At 53.6% G+C, this 22,684-nt stretch overlaps 1 protein-coding gene across 5 annotated transcripts; it reads left to right on the forward strand.

Moving 5' to 3' along the window:
* The first annotated feature begins 1,084 nt into the window (after positions 1-1,084).
* On the forward strand, positions 1,085-21,212 carry Cdc42ep4 (CDC42 effector protein 4). Of its 5 annotated transcripts, none has more exons than XM_074045224.1 (3): positions 1,093-1,242; positions 6,867-6,950; positions 18,407-21,212. In XM_074045224.1, exon 3 carries the CDS (start codon positions 18,553-18,555, stop codon positions 19,606-19,608), a length of 1,056 nt encoding a protein of 351 aa, XP_073901325.1. In that variant the 5' UTR covers positions 1,093-1,242; positions 6,867-6,950; positions 18,407-18,552; the 3' UTR covers positions 19,609-21,212. The 5 variants fall into 5 exon arrangements, with proteins under 5 accessions (XP_020016587.1, XP_073901325.1, XP_073901328.1 ...); XM_074045227.1 differs by lacking the exon at positions 6,867-6,950 and adding an exon at positions 15,190-15,315 and having other exon boundaries at positions 1,100-1,242; XM_074045225.1 differs by lacking the exon at positions 1,093-1,242 and adding an exon at positions 1,595-2,236.
* The last annotated feature ends 1,472 nt before the right edge of the window (positions 21,213-22,684 follow it).

The raw sequence follows: 22,684 nt of genomic DNA on the forward strand, positions 1-22,684 counted from the left end.
TGAATCCGTATCTAGCCACAGTGTCTAATTATTTGTTGTTAGTGCTGGGGATTGAACCCAGGGCCTCATGCATGGTAAGCACTGTGCTTTGCCACTAAGCTACGCCCCTAGCCCCCAGTGCCTAGTTTTGAATTTGACAGCACTATTACATTTCAAGAGCCGGTTGCTCTCTGAGGCAGAGGGAAAGGGAGAAGTGAAGTCGTGAGAAGGCGGTGTTTCCAAAGGAAGCTGAAGATGGGGCTGTGGAACCCCAGGTTATGGCGCTGGCCACCTCCACTCCTACTTTGAGCTGCAAATGGCAAGAGAGCTTTCTCTTGGTGCTGGCTCCACTTTTCTTTTCTTGAATAGTTCAAAGCCGCATTTGTTACTTTTGTGACAGTCATTCACACCTGGACACTATTCCTCTGAAGAGAAGAGCCCAATGCCTGCTTCTCATAAGACCAGGTCCTGGGACTCAGGAGTTAATCTCCCTTGAAGTTCCGGGAAGCAGTTTAGTCTCAGCGGATTCTTCTGAGCAAAGACTTGGGTATGCTCAGTGATCGCACGATCAAAGACAGGTCCACCCTGCTGAGACCCTTCCTTTGCCCAGTCCCGGCCTGGCCTCCGGCCGGCCGGCTTTTCCTGCCCTCGGTTTCCAGTAAGAGTCTGGCACGCACTCCACGCCGGCCATTGCACGTCCTCTGACGCTTGTCTCCAGTCAACCCAGGAGCCAGGAGGTCCTGGACAGAGAGTAGGAGTGAGAAATGCCACCTGGGCAGGGGTTTTTGTTTTCTTGTCATTGTTCAAAATGGGGAAGAGCCTTAAGAGGGCCTCGCGCCAAGCCCTCGGAAACAGACGCGCCCCTGGCTCCGGGGAACCCCACGTCGGGTTTCGCTACGAGAACGCAGGGTGGGGTGTGGGGAGTGGAGACGCGGGGAAGCCTGGCCCGCCCAGGCCGCCCCACATGGAGATCAGAAAGTCTCAGGCTTTCAGATTTGAACCGAGGAGGCCGAGCGGCCAGGCCGGGGCTCCCGGCCACCATTGGCTGCGGCGGCGGCGTGACTTGGGCTCGGAGTTGGGCGGGGGAGGGCGGGGAGGAGCCTGGGAGGGGAGTGTCCGAGCGGCTCCCGGCACCCGAGCCCGAGAGCGAGAGCGAAACAGACGCTGGCGCTGCCATGGGTCGTCCGTCCCGCCGCGGAGCGGAGCCCACCGAGGGGAGCGCGCAGCCTCGTCTGCCCCGCGCTCGGGGCTCTGGGGGCCGAGGTAGGCGACCGGCACTCGCTTCTGGCCGTGAAGCCGCGTGAGGCCTGGGTGGGCTCGAGCCCTGCCATGGGGCGGAGAGGATCGAAAGAGCTGGGGATGGGGAGGGGGGCGGGATGAAGGGCGCGGACACCCCCGGTCCCCGGCACCCGCCGCTTCTCATCACCGCGCCCTTCTCGGGGAGGCTGGGCTGGGGCCAGGGCGGCTCGGGTGCCCGGGACCCAGAGCCATGCATCGTGTCCCAGAAGAGCGGGTTGTGGGGAAGAAAGGGTGGCTGAGACCTGGGCTTTCCTCTCCCCGTTCTGGGAGCCGCTGGTCTGGTCACCCGTGCTGCTCGGGGTGGGGTGAGGGGGCAGGTTTTAAAGGTCCACCCCTTGCCCAGGAATGGGGTGTGTGTCGGTGTGGGCTGGAGCGCAACAATCGGCGCGCAGCCCGCGGGCTCCCCGAGGGGGGCGTGTGTGCGCAGAGTTCTCCATGAATAAGAACCGGAGTATTCGCCTGTGGGCAGAGGCGCGTACACACGCTCTGGCTCTCGTACACACACACAGCAGTACACGCCACCCAATGTCACCCGGCCGGGGAGAAAGAAGGAAAGGAGCTGCCTGAAAGGGAATGGCCTAAGGAGCAAATACTCCTCCGCCCCCTGGAGCCCTTCCCTCCCCCGCCAGGCTCCAGCCCCGCCCGCCTCCCTCGGAAGACTTGGAGGCCAAGGCCGCGAGAGGCCCAGGCTCCTCTCGGCGGGGTGGAGCCCAGCCGAGCTTGGCGGCTCCTTTGGGACCGACGAGGTGGTTTTGCGCTGGGGGCCGCGCGCGGGGTGCGTTCAGCGGGCGGGGAGCGGTCGGTTAATGATTTAACAACCCGCTTGGGACGTTTGAGCTCCGATCGCGGCCTCTGGCTCCGCCCCCTTCCTGGAGCGCCCCCAGCCGGAGACATTAAACTGCCCCTGGCCGGTGGTGCGTCCCCAGGAGCTGTCCTGCAGGGAACCGGGCTGCTGCTGGTGAGTGGCCTGGCCCGGGAGGACTGAAAAGTGTGTGTGTGTGTGTGTGTGTGTGTGTGTGTGTGTGTCAGACAGACAGACAGACAGACGGGGAAGGCGGGAGGCGGAGGCTCTCTGCTAACTTAAACCAGGTTCCTTGTGTTCGCCCAATGCGATACTGCGGCCTGGGCTTGGAAGTTTTCTTTTTTCTCCCTGGGAAAATGGAGGGGAAATACAATGCTGCCTTTTTTCCTTGTCTGGGAACTTCTCCCATCTCCACCACCCTACCCCTTGCAGTCTGACCGGCTCCCATGTCCCTAGTTGGGTCTTAAGCGCCCATTCTTTGCCCAGGTAACTGAGCAATAGAATGGGGGAAATAGTCCTTGAGGGTTCCTTCCAGTGAGGCCCGCTGCCCTCCCTAGAGGTACTTACCCTATCCTTACCCCCCGCAGCCATCTGGACCAGAGAAGCCTCCCCTGATCCAGGGAGCATAAACAATGAGGGGCCCTGGTGCAGGGGGCCTCTGCCATACAACTTCTTTGCACAGTCTGGGTTTCTAATAACTGCAGCAACTCCCGCCCCCTTTCAGAGGCTGGGCTGGAGGAGGGGATCACCAGCAGGATGGACTGAATTTTAAGAGAACAAAGAACAGGCACAAAGGAAGGGGGATCTGATTTAACCACCCACTTGGGGTATGAAATGGGGGTGTTCTGAAGCAGAGCCAGGCCTCTGGGCAGCTCTGGGACCCTAGGCAATAATGGGGCATTCACCCGGATCTTGTGAGGTGCCATCCCTGCTGGGTAGCTGGGATCCTACTGAGTGTGGGGGTGTCCTGTGCCATGAGCTTTCATCAGCTGCCTTGTATGACTGATTTAGTGTGGTTTATCTTCACACTCTCCACTTGAACTTCACCTCTCCACTCCTTGAGGCAGCTGCTCCTTCCCACAACAGGAAACCTTGGGATACATGAAGAGGGTCTTCCTTGGCCTCCCAAGGGTGCTGATGATCCCCACAGGGACTAGGAGGGAGCTGGAATGATAAAGAGAGCCTGCTTCCAGGAAGTAGTGATTTGGGGTGTCTCAGCACCGTTCTCCCACAGATGATCTGGAGTTCCCAGGGTCCCTGCTCAATGAGGACTGATTCGTCAATTTCTGTATATTTCAGACCTCTGCTTTGAACATCTCTATTTTTTCTGGGGTTTCTGCCCCTCTGGGGATTGAACTCAGGACCTTGCTTGCTTGCTAGGCAGATGCTCTACCACTTGAGCCCCCTTTCCTCTCTTTTTTAACCCTTCTTCTTCCCCCCCCCCACTTCCCCAGTTTCTCTCTCATACGTGCTCACCCACACCAATGCTTGTCCCAGTCCAATGTGTACACCCAGTGTACTTCTGTCTTCTTGCCTCTTGGAACTGACAGGCGACACCTCACCGCCTGGAGAGCAGGAGTCATGAGGAGGAGAGCATGAGTCATGAGGAGGGTCTCATCTATAAAGCCGGGGTGCAAGGGTAGGGTGGGAAGATGTTGACCTGGGAGAGGCATCCCCAGGAAAGAAGAGACTCTTAAGTCCTGAGCTTTTCTAGGAGGACTACAGATTGGCTCTGGTTCAGGGATTCCTGCCCCCTGCCCCTTTGGAGTGGTTGATTGATTTCTGTGGCCAGGACAGGCTGTGCCCAGCTGTGACAGGCAAGGTGTTTGATGTAGGCACCTCCCCTTTTCCCTCTCTTTTCCTTTATCTCTGCCCCCACCCAATTTGGGAGTGAATGGGTCTGAAGCCAGTGTGTCAGAATGGCTGTGGGGCAGCAGCAACTCCAGCCTGCTCTGGCTGGACTTCCCACAGACTCAGAGGCGCTTGTCCCTATGTGGGGGAGGAGTCTGTCCCTTGGAGGAACAGGGTAGCTGGGTTGATGCCAGCAATAAGGCAGGGGTGGAGAATAGTTGAGCAATCTTGTCCCGAGAGCAGAGAGAACTGACCTGAGCCATGCTAAGATCCTCTGACCTGTGTACTGGAGACTTTTCCTCAACCTTGGGAAAAAGGATCAAATCTCAGAGCCAGGGGACAATGAGGGGTGGTCCCGCAGATGGTCCAGACCACCAAATCCAGCCAGTAATTCCGAGGTGTTCCCGGAAGGCTAGGCACATGCCAGCCAGCCTCTCTGGGCAGGGCCTGGATGGCGGTTCAGGGAGGAGCTGGAGAGAGTGGCTGGACATAGGCCTGCCTTGTCCACGTGGAGGAAGTTCAGTAACTAGCTTCCCACATTCCCACTCACCATGCCCCTGAGGCCCCGGCTTACAGTTGCCTCCAGTAGGAGTCTTGGGCTTCCTTCCAGCTGGCTAGCGTTGGAGCCTCCCCGGGAACTGGCAGCGCGCTACTCTGGCTTCATGCCAGAGTAGCAGCATTGGCACCCAGAGCCGTCCTTTGCCTGGAACAGGAGAACTGGTGTTCTCTACTCTGCCTTCCAAGCTGAGGAAGGTTCTCCTTTTTGGGGACTCAGGCAAGAGTGGTTTGGGAGTATCATGAATGCAGACCTGGTGTTTCTCCTTCCTTCATATCAGGGCTCAGGGCATCTGAAAAGCAGCAGTCCAGGGCAAGAAGGACCTGTGGGCATCTGGGTGCTCTGCCACAGTTGCTTCAACCCCCATCCTCTTTCCTTGGGTGGTGGATGAGGTCAACTGGGGCAGCCTCCAGCTCCCTTCAGGAGTCTCTGGGTTCTCCCTTTACCTGTGTCCACACAGTAACTTGATCTGGATCCCAGCTGTGGTTTTTCCCAAGTTGTGACAGTAAAGCCAGTTCTATGTTCCCACTTCTCCATCTCCCCTTCCTCTCAGTACTACAGGTTTCTCTCTGGTCCCTACTCAGTGTAACCCTCCCCTTTCCTTGCATTGTTGCCCCTAGCCCCAAAACACCAGAGAAGGGACACCCCTGCCCCCATGGAGTTTAAGGTGAGGAACAGAGAGCCCAGAAGGCAGGTAGTGAGCAGAGGCGCAGTGTGTGGACACCTATCTGGGTAGGTGCAAAGGAAAAGTCTGTTGAAGTTTTGCGCCTTGTTTGTTGCTGGTAGCACCCAGCATCTCCCAAATTCCTGACTTATCTCACCCTTGTCCTGGGGAGGAATGAGGAGTTTTTCTCTCCTCAACTCCACCTTATCGAACTGAAATCAGGAGCTTAAATCCTGCCTGAGAGAAGCCAGACTTCTCCTTCCTGTATCATTAAAGGTCAGAGGTGAAGAAGGGAGGAGAAGAAGCGAGTCCAAGGCTGCCTGACCCCACTGCTGGGAAGGACTGCAGCGGGAGGACAGAATCTATACCTGCGTGTCAGGGACTTGGAGGATCCTGCCAATCCAGGGATCCCCAGGACTGGGAAAGGGGCAATTCACACTGCACCCTGGAGCCTTTTGGATTAGTTGTGTCTGGGTGTGTGTCCTGGGCTAATAATGGGTCCTGTTTAAAATTAGAGGAGTGACAGGAATGGCTAGTAGCCACTTCTAGCACTGGGTATGCTCGAAGTCTGCCCTACACCTCTATAGGCATGGGCACCTGCTGAGAGAGAGAGCTCACAGCATCACCTGTATAGTATAGTATGGTGTTATGCTAAGCTCTTCTTATATGTTATCTTATTTAATTCCCACAGTAACACTAGCAGGTATTTGAGGTTATCAATTTCTGTGAAAGCTCTTGAGGAAACTGAGGCACAAGTAATGGGCCTGATGTGGCAAGCCAGCTTGTAACTTGGGGAGTCTGGCTTTTGCTCTCTAAGCTCTGGCAGGGCCAGGACGCACTGGAGGGAGCCAGATCTGCCACCCCCCAGACTCCCTCTGGAGACCCCAAGGTGTCTTTGTACCTCACACTCCTCAGGCTGAGCTCTGGCTCCTAGGAGAAGCAAAGTGAAACCAAACAAGACCTGGCAGATCTGATTTCAAGCCCAATGGCTTCCTTCAAAGACAGTGTAGGGGCCCATTTGTCCAGAAGTAAGGCAATCCACAGCCCAGAGAGGCCTGTCCTCTCTGTGGGGCAGTCTGGCCCCAAGCCAGGCACTCTTCCTGCCTTTGCCCTGGGTGGCTGTGGCTTGCACTGGGTGGCAGGCTCCCGGAAACACACATTTCCAGGAAGGGTCCTGTAAACAAGTGAGGTTGCCGGATGTCCTTGAGTCACTGGCTCCTGGTCTTCTTGGCTCCTTTCTCGTCCTTTTGGGGCTGTGCGCATTCCCAGGCAATGGGCGAAGGAAGCTCTCTCCTTTGCCCTGCTGCTCACTTCCTTCCCCTGGTTCTAGGCAGATGGTTCTGGAATGAGAATAGAGGTGGCTGCAGGGGCTCCCAACAGAATGGGCCTCCTGAGGGAGGCATCTGTGGTCTGTTTTCTGGGATTAATGTGTACTTTCACTGGAGTGGTAAGGAATGGGGTCCCCAGACCTGGGAGATTTTAACAGGAAGTTGTGTGCAAAACTGTGTCCCTCCTGTCAGTGTCCCAGCACTGAAAGCCATCATCAGAGCTCCACTGATCCTTCTGACCCTTCCCCACCCCAATATTTCTTATGTTAGAGTGGAAAAAGCCCAGAGTTCAGAATCGGGCAGATCTGGATTCTTCTCAGCTCTGTCCTTACCAGCTGTGACTTGGGAGAATCATTTAACTGTCTAAACTTCAGATTTGTTATCTAGAGCATGGTGATCGATGGGATCGGTGGGAAGAATACATGAGATGAAGCCTCTCAACGACTGAGGACAAGGACAAGGCATTACTACGTAAGCACCTCAAAGCAGTTCAGTCAAGACAAATGCAGCCTTTTTTTCTTTTTTTTGTGGCATGGGGTTTGAACTCAGGGCCTCACACTTGCTAGGCAAGCACTGTACCACTTGAGCCACTCCGCCAGCCCTGAAGCAGGTTCCATCAAAATAAACTATCTCCCCGATGCTTGGTTTAGTTCTTTCTTACACTTCCTCCTCCGTGACCCATGGCCTGGGAGAGTTTGCTGCACGAGCAGGGACTGTCTGCCTGAGGCTGGGGAGCGTCTGCAATAACCTTCCCAGAGCCCAGAGCGGTCCCTCAGCACACAGCCTGGATGTGTAATTGGGTGCTCATTCCAGAGCTCGCCCAATTACATAGGTCACTGTTTATACTACCCTTGACTCCCTCTCCTATATCTTCCAGCAACTAACAGGTCAGTTAGCCAAGCTGTAGCATGTTTCCTTACAACTCAGGCTGTCTGAGTTATTGGTAACATTTTCCTATAAACTGTAAGAACTATAAATTCCCAAATGGAGAATATCTGGATGAATCCAGTGACAACAGCCATAAGACAGTAATTTCACATGCATTTTTTTCTTCTTTTTTTTTTCTTTTGGTGGTGCTGGGGTTTGAAATGAGGGCCTTGTACTTGAGGTGCTCTACCACTTGAGCCACTCCACCAGCCCTCTAGGATGGTACTTTCAATACGAATGTAATGCAAGGAGTCCAGGGGTCACAGACTCAGTGGTAAAGCTTATGCTTAGCCCTGGGTTCAGTCCCCAGCACCCCTTACCCTCCCCCCCAAAAAAAGGAATATGTGGCTAGTCGTACAAGTAACTTCTTAAAGTTTTCTAGTAGCCACATTTTAAAAACTAAAGAAATGCAAAAATGTTCAAATTTAACCTACGATATCCAAAATATTGTCATTTCCACGTAATCATTAAAACTTAAACAGGGGCTGGGGATGGTGGCACACACCGGTGATCACAGCTGCTTGGGAGGCAGAAATATAGGAGGATTACAATCCCAGGCTGGCTAAGCAAAAGGCCGAGTCCAGGTGCTGGTGGCTCACACCTGTAATCCTAGCTACAGAGGAAGCAGAGATAGGGAGGATCATGGTTCGAAGCCTGCCTAGGCAAATAGTTTGCAAGACCCTATCCTGACTGACACACTCACAAAAAAGGGGCTAGCAGAGTGGCTCGAGTAGAAGAGCGCCTACCTAGCAAGCATGAAGCACTGAGTTCAAACCCCAGTTCTGCCAAAATAAATAAATAAGGGTTGGGGGTGTGGGCATAGCTCAAGTGGTAGCTTGCTTGCTTGCCTAGCACAAGGGCCTGAGTTCAACACCATGAATAAACAAATAAATAAAATTATTGAGACACCACTTACATTGGGATTTATATGAAGACTTCAAAATCCAATGCATATTTTACACCAATTTACATGCTAAACTTTATAAGTACTTGATGGGTGTTTGGATTTCATAAAATTTACTGTCAAAAGTAGATCCACACATGTTTTTCCAAACAGGCTTATGTTTTCCCATCAACAAATCAAGTATTGGCCTTTTCAATTTAAAATAATTAACATTAAATAAAATTTAAAATTGAATTCCTGAGTCTCGCTTACTGCATTTGGAGCACTCGGTAGCCCTAAATTGCTAGTGACTGAACGCCCCTGTGGCTGGAGGGGCTGGTGCTCAGTAGTAAGGTGCTCGCCTAGCATGCATTAGGCCATGGGTTTGATCCCCAGCACTGCAAAAAAAAAAAAATCATGGTGAACACCAGGAGCAGAGATGTTTCATGTTGGTAGTGTTGCCTATATTGATGGATGTAGCAGATAAAGAGTGAGAAATGGAGGGGAGGAGGCAGAATTTTGATTGGTTGCAGAAGATTGATTGGTCTATGTTCCAAGTCCCAAAGACTGAACCATAAGCTTGATTAGTGTATAAGGCTGTACAAGTTGAAGTTGACCAGGGACTTTGGCAAAACCTATGGACTATTGTACCCAGGTCACCCTTTGTGCTTTGCTCTGACTGACTCACCTGCCTGCCCAGTTTCCTTCTCTTGCCCTGTCCCCCACGCCAGGGTGGCTGGGCACCGTGCATCACTTTGCAGCTGTGGGAAGGATAGAGTGACATCGGGGGCCTTGTTCACTTTCCCTTCCAGGAAAAGGCCACCAAAACAAAGGATGTTTATCTCTAGGAACTGGGACGTGCCAGTGCGGCTGGGCAATGGCTAGCCTGGATTGACTGGCGTGGAGAGGGAGGAGGAAGTGCCTGCCCTGCGGTTGTAAGAGTGGGGTTGGGTCAGGGTTCTGGGCTTCCTCCTTAGGAGCTGGAGGTCTCGAGAAACACAAGCTAAAGATGGGTGTATGAGAAGCAGTTGAGGCAGGGTTGTGTGCCTCGTCTCATCCGAAGTGTCCAGAGAGACCTGGCTTCTGCTTCCCGCTGGTCGTCTCACTCTTTCTTCCCAGGGAGTCAGAACACTGGGAAGGTCCCATTTGAGGAGCCTTCAAGTGCACCCATCCCTAAGGGGAGACCGCTACTGGAGTCTGAGAAGTGAGCCTCCCCAAGCCCACCCTATCCCTCTCTCCACGTGCACATTCTCAGCTGCAGACGTCTACATTGGTCAGGCAGAAAACTGTGCACACCAAGGTCAGCCAGAAATGGGCTCACATCGCTGTTTGGAAGTTGTGAGAGGGAATGAGGAAATTTCCCCGTCTGAGCCTTAGTTTCCCTTTCTGTGAAATGGGGCTGATCATCACACCCATCTTGCAGGGTTGCTCTGAGGCTCAGAAGCATAATACCTGATCCCCAGCAAGCCCCCACCCCATAAAGGGGAAGTGTTGACAGTACTGCTTTTCTGCACATGGCCCGTTGCTGGAGCATGGCGTGCTCACTGCCCTGTGTGGCCTCTGCTCCTGTTTTCCCTCAGCATGGCTGTAGCTGGGGCTGTAGGCACGGCAGAAGCCGAGCCTTCACTTGCCCAGGATATCTTTGATAGGATCCCACTGTCCTGTGGGAGGCTGGCCTCCAAGTTGGAGCTCCAGTGTCACTGGATGGGGGCCAGGCTCCGGTAGGGTGGGAGTGACTTTATCACTCATCTCCTGCTCAGCTGAGGAGGTCAAGCACCAGGAAACAGCTGCTGAGGAGTGACTTTCTGACAGAAGAGGGGGCCTTACACTCTCCGTGCCCTACACCAGAGTAGCAGGGATCACCCACTTTCTCCTCCTGCATAACAGCATAAAAGGAAGGCCTGATAAACATCTCTAGTTTGGGGGTGACTTGGGGTGGGGGAGAAGGAGACAGGATAGACTTCAGGGGAAGATTTTCAGGAGAAAGCGAGAAGGAAGGAGAGGAGGAGGAGGAAAAGAGAGAGAGAAACAAAGGAATGTGAATGGAGGGATTTGGAGGGACCATCTTCTCAGTCCCTGGTTGATGTCTTACAGCTGCTGAGTTTTAAGGTGGTTTTGAAATTGAAAGTCTTTCCCTTAAGCCTTTGATACTTTGGGATTTATTATTATTATATCATTATTATTATTAAAACGGCCTTGCCACATCATAGGGAACTTTTGTAAAAAGCCAGTTTTCCTCTGGAGCCTAAGGTGACATCTTGATTTTTCTGCCTGCTAGTGCCGTCTTCGTGCACGAATGCCCGTTTGATGGAGTTGTAACCACCGTGTATAAGCGGCTACCCGACCTGCCTTTTCTCCATCTGCCGCTGAATGCCTGGCGGGGAACCGTGTTCCCTGTCAGCATCTTTCATGACTGCCTGAGCATCCTTCGAGGTCACGGCCCCCCGTTTGCTCAGCTGTCCGCTGACCGCTGAGCTGCAGGTTCTGTCCCGTCTTGCGCTGTGCTGAGGGAGGCTTCGGTGTGAGCGTCTGTGCACGGGGCATTTCTCCCTTGATACCGTTCCACCTCCCGGGGCGGAGGTGGCTGACTTGTACTTGCTGAGGAAACTGCCATAGTGGATCTTTAGGACTCTGAGCAGCTCTTGGATCAGGATATTGTGACTTTCTCCCTGCCCAGTGGGAAGCAGGTCCTTGTCCCTCCCTCTCCTTGGTCATACTTTGAAGGAGATAGTGACAGATGCAGGTGGCACGTGGCAGTGAGCCAATGCAAGTGTTATCTGAGGGGAGACCTTTAGACTGGGGAAAAGACTGGCTGTGGTACCACCTAGGTCCCTCGTGAGCTCTGTGACCTTTTACCAGTCATTTCTGTTTGTACCTGCAGCCTCATCAAGGTCATACGGTAGGATAATCTGTGACACTGTGGGAGCTTTAACGCCCTCAGAGGTATGCAGGAAAATCCTCTGGCATTCGGGGAAAACATACCAGCATGTTCACAGCTGTCCTTTGGTATTGGCGGGGGTTGGTTCCAGCCACCACCACCACCACCCTTTCCCCTACCAAAATCCACAGATGCTCAAGCCTTTGCATAAAATGGGGTAATATTTGCATAGAACCCACATAATTCTCAAGTATGCTCAAACCATCCCTAGTACAGTATAGACGAAGTTTTTTTCTAAGTATTTTTAACCTAAAGTTGTTTTGAGTCCATGAAGGTGGAGTTTGTGGATATAGAGAGCTGACCCTGTACAGATTTTTCTTAAGGAATGAAAAGTTGCCGGGCGCTTCTGGTTTACCCTTGTAATCCTAGCTACTCAGGAGGCAGAGATCAGGAGGATCACAGTTCAAAGCCAGCCCCAGCAAATAGTTCGAGAGACCACCCCCCCACCCCCGCCCGTCTCCAAAACCCTTCACAAAATAAGGGCTGACGGAGTGGCTCAAGATGTAGACCCTGAGTTCAAGTCCCCGTACTGCAAAAAAGAAAAGAAAGAAAACTTATTAATCAGGACATAGATTGACAGTAGCTATGGATATTACCTATAAAAGCTGGGTGAGGTGGTGTACATCTGTAATCCCAGCACTCCAGAGTCAGAGGCAGGAGGATGGTCAGTTTGAGGCCAGCCTGGCCTACATAGTGAGACTATGTCTCAAAAAGCAATAATTAAGCCAGGTGCTGGTGGTTTACACCTATAATTCAGCTACTCAGGAGGAGGAGATCAGGAGAATTGAGGTTTGGAACCAGCCCCGGGCAAATAGTTCTTGAGACCCTATCTCGAAAATACTAACCCAAAACAGTGGCTCAAGTGGTAGAGTGCCTGCCTAGCAAGCGTTAGGCCAAGTTCAAACCCCGGTACTGCCAAGAACAACAACAAAAAAGGAAGAATTTTGTACACGCATACGTAAACATCCACATGAATTGCATGTTAAGTTTTGCAGTACCGGGGTTTGAACTCAGGACCTACACCTTGAGCCACTTCACCAGCCCGTTTTTTGTGATGGGTTCTTTCAAGATAGGGTCTCATGAACTATTTGCCCATTCTGGCTTCAAACTGCGATCCTTCTGATCGCTGACTCCTGAGTAGCTAGGATGACAGGCATGAGGCACTGACCCCGGGCTTGTTTTTGTTTTTCAAACAAGATGCCCTCACACTTTTGCTAGTGCATTTTTACTTTAGAGGCTGGAGCCCTGGAAATGGTAATCAAACCCTGGCTTCAGTCCATGACCTAGGGCAAGTCCCTCAATTTGGTCCTTTCCAGCTCTGACAGTCTGGTCCCACCACCTCCAGGTCTCTTAAGGAGATGCTTGACGCAGACACCTAAATGGCACAGAGTCATGAGGGTGATATTTCACATTCCCGTCCCAGGCTTTTATTTCTGGGCACTGTGGCTGGTCAGGTACAGTATTCTAAGTCAGTGTATCTTAAACTCCTTGTGCAAATAGCACACGATCGAATCCCAGGGCTTCCCAGGAGTGTGCATGAAGCCAAAAGATCCCAAGTCATACTGAAGTCGGCTACCTGGAGCTCAGAGTTGTCCTGAAGACGTGGATGCCTCCCTTCCCTTCCTTCCACCTGCTCTCTGGGCCCTCGGCAACCCTGAGGTTCCCACCTCCAAACCATGCCCTGGATATGCGGTTCCTTCCATCCTCCTCAGCCACACCACCTCCTGCCCTCCCCCACCCACACTTCCTCTTTGCCCCAAACTTTCACAACAGCCTCCTGACTAAGTCCGTGGCTCCCATCCCAGCAGCCACCAGGGGTTTCCAAATAATCACAGTGGATCTGAGACATGCTTACACGGCCATTGGTTTATGCACCCAGAATGCTCCTCACTTCCCTGATGGAGAGGACCCTGTGTGACCTGACCCCTGGCCACATGGGTCTTCTTTGCATTCCTCAAACACCACACCTGTTCCCTCTGCCTGCACTGTTCTTGTCTCCTTCTCACTCAGCTCATGGTGCCCCTCAGAGGAGCCTCCCATGGTGTCCCCACTCTCACCTCACCCACGCCCACCCCATTTCCCTGAATACACTGAAGATTAGGAGAAAATGTTTTTATTTACAAATGTACACTCCCATCTGCCACCCACCCGCACTGCCCCAGAAGAATAGCGTGTTGTCTCCACTGCTCTGTCCCCAGGACTTAAAAGCATACTCATCCAGGACCCCCTTGGATACCCAAATCCTGACTCTTTAAGTCCGGTGTATAAAATGGACAGTGTTTGCATATAACCCATGCACATCCTCTGTGTCCTTCAAGTCACCTCTAGATTCCTTGTAACCCCTAAGACAATGTAAAAGGTCTAACATGGTGATTAGGCAGTATTGGTTAGGGAATGATAAGAAAAAAAAATCTGCCAGCGCTGATACGTCACATTTGTAATCACAGCTACTCCGGAGACAGAGATCAGGAGGATTGAGCTTCAAAGCCAACCTGGGTGAATAATTCTCAAGATCCTGTCTTGAAAATACCCATCGTGAACCAGGACTGGCAGAGTGACTCAAGTGGTAGAGCGCCTGCCTAGCAAGGGTGAAGCCCTGAGTTCAAATCCTAGTACCACAAAAAAAGGAGAGAAGAAAGGAAAATCTGTACATGTTCAGAACAAGATGCAATTTTTTTTCCCCAAAGGCTTCCAGTCAATGGTTGACTGAGTCCTCAGATGAGCTCACAGAGCTGAAGGGCTGGCTATAGATGGATAGTGAGGGTTGGCAAGTAGGTTGTGAATAAATGAATGAATGAAGAGTAAAGGAAGGGCAGCTTCCTCTGATCACCAAAAGTTCTCCATGCTAGTTGCTAGTATGAGATAGATGGGAAGAAGAGGAGGGGGTTGCTGCCCTTGGCTGTGGCATTGGGCATTGAAGTATGTACTCTGTGTACTGAGGTGAGCCACTGGTCAGCTGCAGAGTGGGAGGCCTGCCTGCCTGTCCCTGGCTCCTGCCTGGCATTTGGTCCCTGGCATTTGGTGTGGGGTGTGTTAGTCCAGTCTATCCCCTGTGGAGGGACCATTGAGCTGGTCAATGGAGGAGCACCTGCCAGAGAGGATGGTCCAAGCCAGGCTTGTCCTGGGTGCTCCCCTCAGGGGCTGAGCTGAGGGTGTGATTGGTGTAAACCCCACCAGAAAGGACTTGTGGCTCCTGCCTTAGGGGAAGGTTTTGGGGTCAGTCAGTAGGCTGAGTGGGAAGAAACCAGCTCTCCGGAGACTCAGGAGAGCCAGGACAGTGGGCCATGGCTTCCGGGGTAGCTCTGGGGAGTGGCTGCCTGTTCTTGTACGGCAGCCTATTTTAGCCACTTCCCCAGAGCTGAGTCATGGTGCTCAGCGACACTCCTCCCAAGGCTGCCGCTCCTGGGCCTGTCCCCTTCTGAGTGGACACTCACGGCCTCCTGAGCTGCTGCTGGCCCCAGGACGCCCTGGCCTGTGACTGAAACAAATAACCCATTACCTCCTTGCTCTTAAACCACCCTGTCTATGTCCTCACTCCCACATTATTGTCTGTAAGAGGCTTAGAGTGACTGTCACTTGTGCCAGTGAAACCAAGGACTTAGAACAACCTGTTGAGTGAGTTCTCGCTGGCCCCAGGCTCGCCTCCCACCACCCCAAATGCAGGGAGCTGCGGCCCTCCTCACGGGGTGGTGGGATGGGTGGAGCACTCCATCAAGGCCCTGACTCCAGAGTCCTCTCCTGCTGGATATTAAAGATGATTTAGCACAAGCCACAGAGCCTGCTACCCATGTCCCCAGGAGCCAGAGCACAGGAAGCACACGGTGTTGGGAAGACCGCCACTGTCTTTCTGAGGAGTGGGACAGAGCAGGATCCCGAGGGCCAAGGCTGACCTAGGATGGGTATATGTGAATGTGGCAGTGCCACACGTTTTCACTGTGTGTCCTCACTGTCTCCTCCTGTAGCCCTACCCACAAGGCAGTGCTGGAGAAGAGCAGCTGGTGGTGTGGTGAGGAGTCCACCTGACCTGTAGCTGTGGTGGCCTGAACTTTGGGTCCCGCTGGGTAGTCACAGAGGCCTGCATATCTCTGGTGAGCCCTGGCAGCTGGGCCTGTGGTTTCCCCTCCTTCCCTCTCATGAGCACCTCAGATGGGACCGCAGAGCTTGCTCGGTTTCCCAGGTCTGGATGTCCCTGTCCTTACAGTAAGCCCTTACCAACACTCGTCACTGTGTTCCCACCCAGTCCTCTTCTCAGCCCCCTCCTGCCTCTCTGTTTTTTGTTTTGTGTTTGTTTCTCTGGTACTGAGGCTTGATCTCGGGGCCTTGCACTTACTAGGCAAGTGCTCTGGTACTTGGACCATACCCCAGCTGTTTTGCTTTTGCTTTTGATAGGGTCTTTCGCTTTTTTTTTTTTTTTTTTGGTAGGACTGGGGTTTGAACTCAGGGCTTTACCCTTACAAAGCAGGAGCTCTACCATTTGAGCCATGCCTCTAGTCCATTTTGCTCTCAGTATTGTTTTTGCAAAAAGTGTCTCTGAAACTATTTGCCTGGGCTGGCCTCAAAGCTCAGTCCTCCTGATCTCAGCCTCCCAAGTAGCTGGGATTATAGACATAGCCATTAGCTGGAGGGTCTCACATTTTTTTCCCAGGGGCCAGCCTCAGACCTTGATCTCTTCCTACCTATACCTCCCCTGTAGCTAGGATGACAGGCACTGTGTCACCACACCCAGCTTATTGATTGAGATGGAGTCTTGCTAATTTCTTTTGCCCAGGCTGGCCTCAAACTGCCATCCTCCTGATCTCTGCCTCCAGAGTAGCTGGGATTACAGGCATGAGCAACACGCCTGGCCTGGTGCTTTATTTTTGTGTAGGCCAAAATCTGTCCTTTCATTTGTTTTGTAAGTAAAAGTGGTTTGGTTTTGTTTTTCACACTTACTGGTTTATTATGAAGGGTACACAACCTGGGAAGAGGCAAATGGAAGAGATGCATGGGACAAGATTTTGGGGGCCTGGCATATACCACCTACACGGCACCTTGGTATGTCGCCAACCCCACAGCTCTCTGTGAATACAATTTTATTTGGACACAGCCTTGCCCGTTTGTTTCCATATTGTCTGTGGCTGCTTCTTGCTACAGTGAAAGTTCAGAGGCTATGGCAAAAGTCTGCATCAGCCCCAAAGGGGAAAATATTTGCTCTGTGACCCTTTGCAGAAAGTGTTTATCAGGGTGTTCACTGTCTGATTCGTTTGGGGGTAGAGGTGAAGACAAGGGTGGGGGTGGGGCCCAAGGGGCACTCAGGCTTCAGTTAGGGGAAGTTAGCTTTCCTGAGGGTCTGGTGGGAAGGGGGAGAGTTAACCCATCTTAAAGGGCCAGACCCAGGGCCTCCCTGAAGCACGCCCAGGCCACCTGTGTGGCAGGTTCACCACCGCCTAGGTCCTGCTGCTATCCTCGGGAACTTGGTGTTTGTTGGAGGATGAGCAGTGTGACTGCCTGGGCCTGATGAGGGGTACTTGCTAGTGGCGAGCCATCAGACTGGGGGTGGCTGTTTGGCATGGAATAAGAGAGCATGGGAGGAGGGGGGGGAGGGGGGGCACAGAGAGGTCAGGCTGGAGCCCAGGGGCTGAAATGAAGGCAGAAGCGGGGAGGGGTTAGTCTCTCAGCTGGTGTTGAAGACCAGCTATATGGTGCACAGCACACCGCTGGGCAGGACTGGTGACACAGACCTGTCAGAGCCCTCTGGAAGCTCAAAGCCCAGTGTGAAGGTTTCAGTCCAGCCAGCGGGGATAGAACAATGTAACAGGTGCCTGCCTGGAGAAGGGACATCCAAACTGCCATACCAGGTAGGTGGGGAGGGAGCGAAGAGGTGAGCGAGGACGGCTTCAGGAGAGCACTTGTTCCACCTGGGCCCTGAGGGTGTGTCGGGGGCACAGGTGGTGATGTGTTGTGCGGGGGTTGCAGCAGGGCGGTTCTGATAGGTACAGGAGCTCAGGTTGGATCAGAACCAACCAAGAAAGGACAATGTGAGTGTGAGTGATGGTGAGGAGGAGGGACGTCAGGACGATGGTCACTGGATCCAGGGGTGCAGCACTGTGGGTCGGTTTTAGCGGAGAAGTAAAGAACAGGAAAGGAGGAAAAGAGGCAGGAGGACCTGCTAGGCAGATAGCTGGGGTGTGGTGGCCTAGCTTGGGACAGTGCCGGGGAGGGGTGGCAGCCTGGGCCCACCCCCACTGTGTGAACTTTGCAGTGGATCGGGTGGGTCTGAAATGAGGGTGGACCTTGCCAGGCACCTGGGGACCCAGCACCCCATCTCTCCATACCTCCACCTGTCTGGGGAAAAAGGGACTGGTTTGGCCTCAACACTGAACTTCACCTTGGAAATGTGTGAGTGTCACCCCCAGCTCCCCTAGGCTGTCCCCTCTGCTGTCCTTTGGATTTCTGATCGGTTTGCCCAGGGGTCTGCAGATCTTGACTGGGGGAGTTGGTATTTAGGGTCTAGCTCCTGCCACCCTCTGCCCCTCATGATTAAAGAAACTGCGAGGGAGTTTCCGAGTCTCGATCACCCTGAGAGGCAGACCGGTGGAGATGTCACAGGCAGGATCAACATTTATGGGACACCCAGCGAAGGGCTGGAAGGCCAGGGAGCTGGTTCTGTGGGTCCTAGCAGCTCCACCCCAATTCTGATTCAGAAAGAGTCGGGCCGCCCACGTGCCTGGAGAGACTGGGCAGTGTCTCTGTCTCCTGAAGCCTGTCCTGCGCATTTTCTTCTTCGTGAAGGCTGTGCTCAGGCCGAGGTGTCCGTCAACTCCACGGGGACTGAGGTTAGACAACAGGAAGAACTTAGAGTGTGTCTTCAGACCGGCTGCCTGAAACGGCTTGAGCGCCTTGCGTGTGGTGTTTGCCTTAGCAGCAAGCATCTTCGGAAGAAAGACGATTTCTGTCTCAGGTTTCAGGGACAGTGTGTCTCTGGTATTGAACTCTAGCCAGATTTGCAAACTCACCCCTCTACCCCGGGATCCTGGGGAATGAAGAAATGAGCAGTGTTAGGAAATGGATCACTGGCCCATTTCCCGTTAATTTCTTTTTGGTAGGAGAGCTGGCCTTAAAGAACAGCCCTGGGTGGATGGGCTCAGTGCTGCCTGACCAGCCTGTATTAACCCTTTGCCTTCTCTCCTCTGCTTGCAGGCCTATGAACCTCCCAGTTAGCTCGCTCACGCTCACCCTCTCCACTCTCCACTCTCCACTCTCCACTCGCTGGATTTGACCTTGAGATCTGACCCCACACCTGTCTGCTACTGAGGGCAAGTCCGCCTCCCCTCCCAGCCGGCAAGATGCCCATCCTCAAGCAGCTGGTGTCCAGCTCGGTGCACTCCAAGCGCCGCTCCCGTGTGGACCTCACAGCTGAGATGATCAGTGCCCCGCTGGGTGACTTCCGTCACACTATGCACGTGGGCCGGGCTGGGGATGCTTTTGGGGACACCTCCTTCCTCAACAGCAAGGCAGGTGAGCCGGACAGAGAGTCCCTGGATGAACAGGCTTCCTCCTCATCTTCCAAACGCAGCCTCCTGTCTCGGAAGTTCCGGGGTAGCAAGCGGTCACAGTCTGTGACCCGGGGGGACCGGGAGCAGAGAGACATGCTGGGCTCCCTGCGGGACTCAGCACTCTTTGTCAAGAACGCCATGTCCCTGCCCCAGCTCAATGAGAAGGAGACCGCGGAGAAGGGCTCCAGCAAACTGCCCAAGAGCCTGTCTTCCAGCCCTGTGAAGAAGACGGATGCTGGGGACGAAGCAGAAGCAGGGGAGGCAGGTCCCCGTCGAAATGGGGCCACGGGCCCCCACTCTCCCGATCCCCTCCTTGACGAACAGGCCTTTGGGGACCTGACCGATCTGCCCGTTGTGCCCAAGACCAGCTACGGGCTGAAGCATGCGGAGTCCATCATGTCCTTCCACATCGACCTGGGGCCTTCCATGCTGGGTGACGTCCTCAGCGTCATGGACAAGGATGAGTGGGACCCCGAGGAAGACGGTGGTGGTTACCGGGACGAAGAAGGCCCCAGCAGCGGGTCCCAGGCTCCCTCTTCATTGGAGGCGGCCCCTGCTCTAGGGAGACCAGAAGGCAAAGCCAGCCAAGAGCTGCCCTCATTGGCCCCCCATGCTCTGGAGGACGAGGGGTGGGCTGCAGCAGCCCCCAGCCCCAGCTCAGCCCGCAGTGTGGGCAGCCACACCACACGGGACAGCAGCTCCCTGTCCAGCTGCACCTCGGGCGTCCTGGAGGAGCGCAGCCCAGCCTTCCGGGGCCTGGACAGGGCCCGGGCTGCTCCCCCCAGGCAACCTGACAAGGAATTCTCCTTCATGGACGAGGAGGAAGAGGATGAGATCCGTGTGTGAGGCCAGCAGAAAGTCGCTGCCAGAAGCTCGTGCAGCATCTTTTCTCTACCCCCGACCCCAGTGCGACCCTTGACCTTACCGTTCAGGGGCAGCCAAACGCCCACATCTGCCATAGACCCTGGACCTCGCCAATAAGGGGCACCGGCTGAGCCCAAGAGCCCTTGGAAGGCTTGGGGAGGTGGCCTTAGTGCCCACTGGTTGCCTGACTTTGTGGAGCACCCTTTTGCTCCGGCCTGGCCTCAAATGGATTCCAGATGTCAATCTGAGTTCCTGCTTCGTGCAGCAATCGCAGGACAGCCAGAAGCAGCCCCTGCACGGACACTTGGCTCCTTTTTTCTCCCAGCCTCTGTGGTGCCCCACCAGGAAGATGTGGGCAACAGGAGGCCAGGGTGACCACAGGGCTCAGCCCCTCTCTCCCTGACCTTTGGCTCCTCACCGGAAGCCTGGTGCCTCTGGGGGTTCATCTGGATCAGGGGGCAGTCATGACCTGTACACTAAACTTAGCCCTGTCCAGGGGCCAGGACAGGATGGAGGATGGAAGGTGTCTTGGATTTTCATCCGAGTAGAGTGGTTAATCCACTAGAAGGAGAATGGAAATCTTTATACCAAGTCTGCTTGGAAATGCGTAGTAACTGTTAGCGAACTCAAGTCTTGGGGGTGTCCTGAACTGTGCGGGATGGGTATCCACGGTTTTGGGCCCCCACCCTCTCATAGCTATCAACAGCTGAAGGACGCCTGTGTAGAAAAATTCTGGACAATGATTGTTAAAAATGATAGATCATTCCTAGGGAGCACGGGGAGCTGTCTTTTTAACTGGATACTTCTCTCCCCGCCCCCCACCCTGTGAAAGACCTTCCCTTTCCTTTCTCAGCCACTCCCCACTGCTGGGCCCAGGGCCCCAGGGGAGGGTTGCCAGATTTAGCAAAATCTAACAAACAGCAAAAACAACAACAAAAAACCCCAGAAGACTGAGTTAAATATGAATTTCAGGTTAACAAAAGACTTTTGTTTGTTTGTTTGAGACAGGGTCTCCCTCCTTAACCCATAGTAGGTCTAGAACTCCAGATCCCTCTGCCTCAGTCCTCCCTAGTGTGGGATTACAGGCATGCACCACTACACCCACTCTGTTGGCTTATTATGTGGAACATTCTCATGCTAAAAAGTTGTTTGTTGTTTTTCTGAAATTCAAGTTTTGCTCAGCTCCTGAAATTCTATCCAGAGCACTGAGTAAGAACTGGCATATGAGCCCCAGGGGTGACAGCTGATTATTTTTCTGTCCTGGGAACTGGCTGACCCATCTCCTGGTCTAGTGTAGCCTGAGAGAGGCTGGGGAGAAGGAACGAAGTACAACACAGGGCCAGCCAGCTGATGGTGGTGGCCTGGCTGGCTCTGCCTCCCTCATCCTGCCCGGACCTATGCTGACCCTAACTGAGACACTAACCTGGTTTTTGACTAGGCGCCCAGGTGCTTCTGTGACTTGACTGGTAGCTAGCTCCCGGCCCTTGAAACCTACCCAGGTCAGTCCCAGGCTCTAAGCTTTGTATTTTTTCCACGATATTGATAAAGCAACAAGGAAACATTAAAAAGCCCGCTAGCACACCTGATACCTGCCTTTGCTTTTTGGGGTAACTCATTTCAGAATGAGGGGATGGTCAGAGAGGGGCTGCTGGGGCTGCCTATGGTCTTGGGGCTAAGAGCTTCTCTCCTCCCCCTCCTACACGGCCCTCAAGCCTCTTGGGTGGACGAGACCTCTGCCAGGGCAGGCCCTTGAGGCTCTGGGACTCTGGTGGCCCCACTGCTACTGATTGGTTGGGGGCTCTTGGTCCCGGAGCCGCATTGAGCCTCATTTTCCCCCTCTGGAAGGTGGGAGCCCTGTCGATCTTGCAGAGTTGGAGCACAGGCACAGTGACATGTGGTTTGCATGACTCTGCACTCAGGGGTCTCTGCTGCAGGGGGTGAGGGGGCATGAGGGGAAGGGGTGGTGTAGAAGGAAGGGGTTTCCTTGCCCTCTTCCTTTTCTCTCCATTTACCATTTGACCTGAAGAACTGACTTACAGGCGGTATGTTCTCTGCTCAACCTGGCTAGGCAGTGAGGTGGAATCTCTGCATCTCGTTTCCTGGATGAAAAAATGAGCTGAGAAGGCCAAGGCTGCCTTCTCCAAAAATTATACAATTACTCAGAGTTGGAGTCAGATCATCCTTAATTCAAAACCTCTCTTCTCCAGAGTCAGACACAGGTGGCTCGCTCCTGTAATCCTAGCTACTTGGCAGGCAAAGATCAGGAGGATCGCAGTCACCCTGTCTTGAAAAAACCCAACCCAAAACAGGGCTGCTGGAATGGCTCAAGAAGTAGAGCGCCAATGTGAGGCCCTGAGTTCAAACGCCAGTACGACCTGTTTATCACCACTCCTGTCGGGAAACAAGGTCAAGGTGCGTCTGCCCTGGGTGTGGGGACAAGCTAACCTCTCTACCTGCCTCTACCCAGCTCCTGTCTCATCACCTTCTCTTCTCCACACCCACATTTTCTCCGCCATGGGAGGCTGTAAGAAGGGAATGGCACCGGGCCAGTTCTCACTAGCCAAGGCCCCTCTTGTTCTCTGGGAATGCAAGGGAATCCCAGTTTGGCTGAGTTCTGGTGGAGCTCTGCCCTTCTTCCCTGAGCATCTACAGAGAAACTCGGACTCCCCACTCATCTTGTCCCTGGGAAGCAATTATAGGCATAATTAAAATGTCACCCAGGTCCTTATGTCCCTAGACAGGCTCATTAGAGCTAATGAGGGATGTTTAAAGAGGAGTTATGAGCAGGGCGGGACAGTGCTCAGGGGGCAATTGGGGAGACGAAGAAACTGTTAGGGTGAGGCCCAGGTGATACAGTGAGACCCCCCACATGGAGCAGGCCCTCCCAGACATGGTGTAGACCTCCCACAAGGGCAAAGCCACTCCACTCACACCCACACCCAGGATTCTTGAGGGTCTAGGGAAGCAACCAGGCCAGCCTCAACATCTTTCATTGTTTTTTTGTTTGTTTTGCAGTACTGGGGTTTGAACTCAGGGAATACACCTTGAGCCACCCCAC

The sequence above is a fragment of the Castor canadensis genome, chromosome 11, assembly GCF_047511655.1.
Source record: "Castor canadensis chromosome 11, mCasCan1.hap1v2, whole genome shotgun sequence".
Lineage (NCBI taxonomy): Eukaryota > Metazoa > Chordata > Mammalia > Rodentia > Castoridae > Castor > Castor canadensis.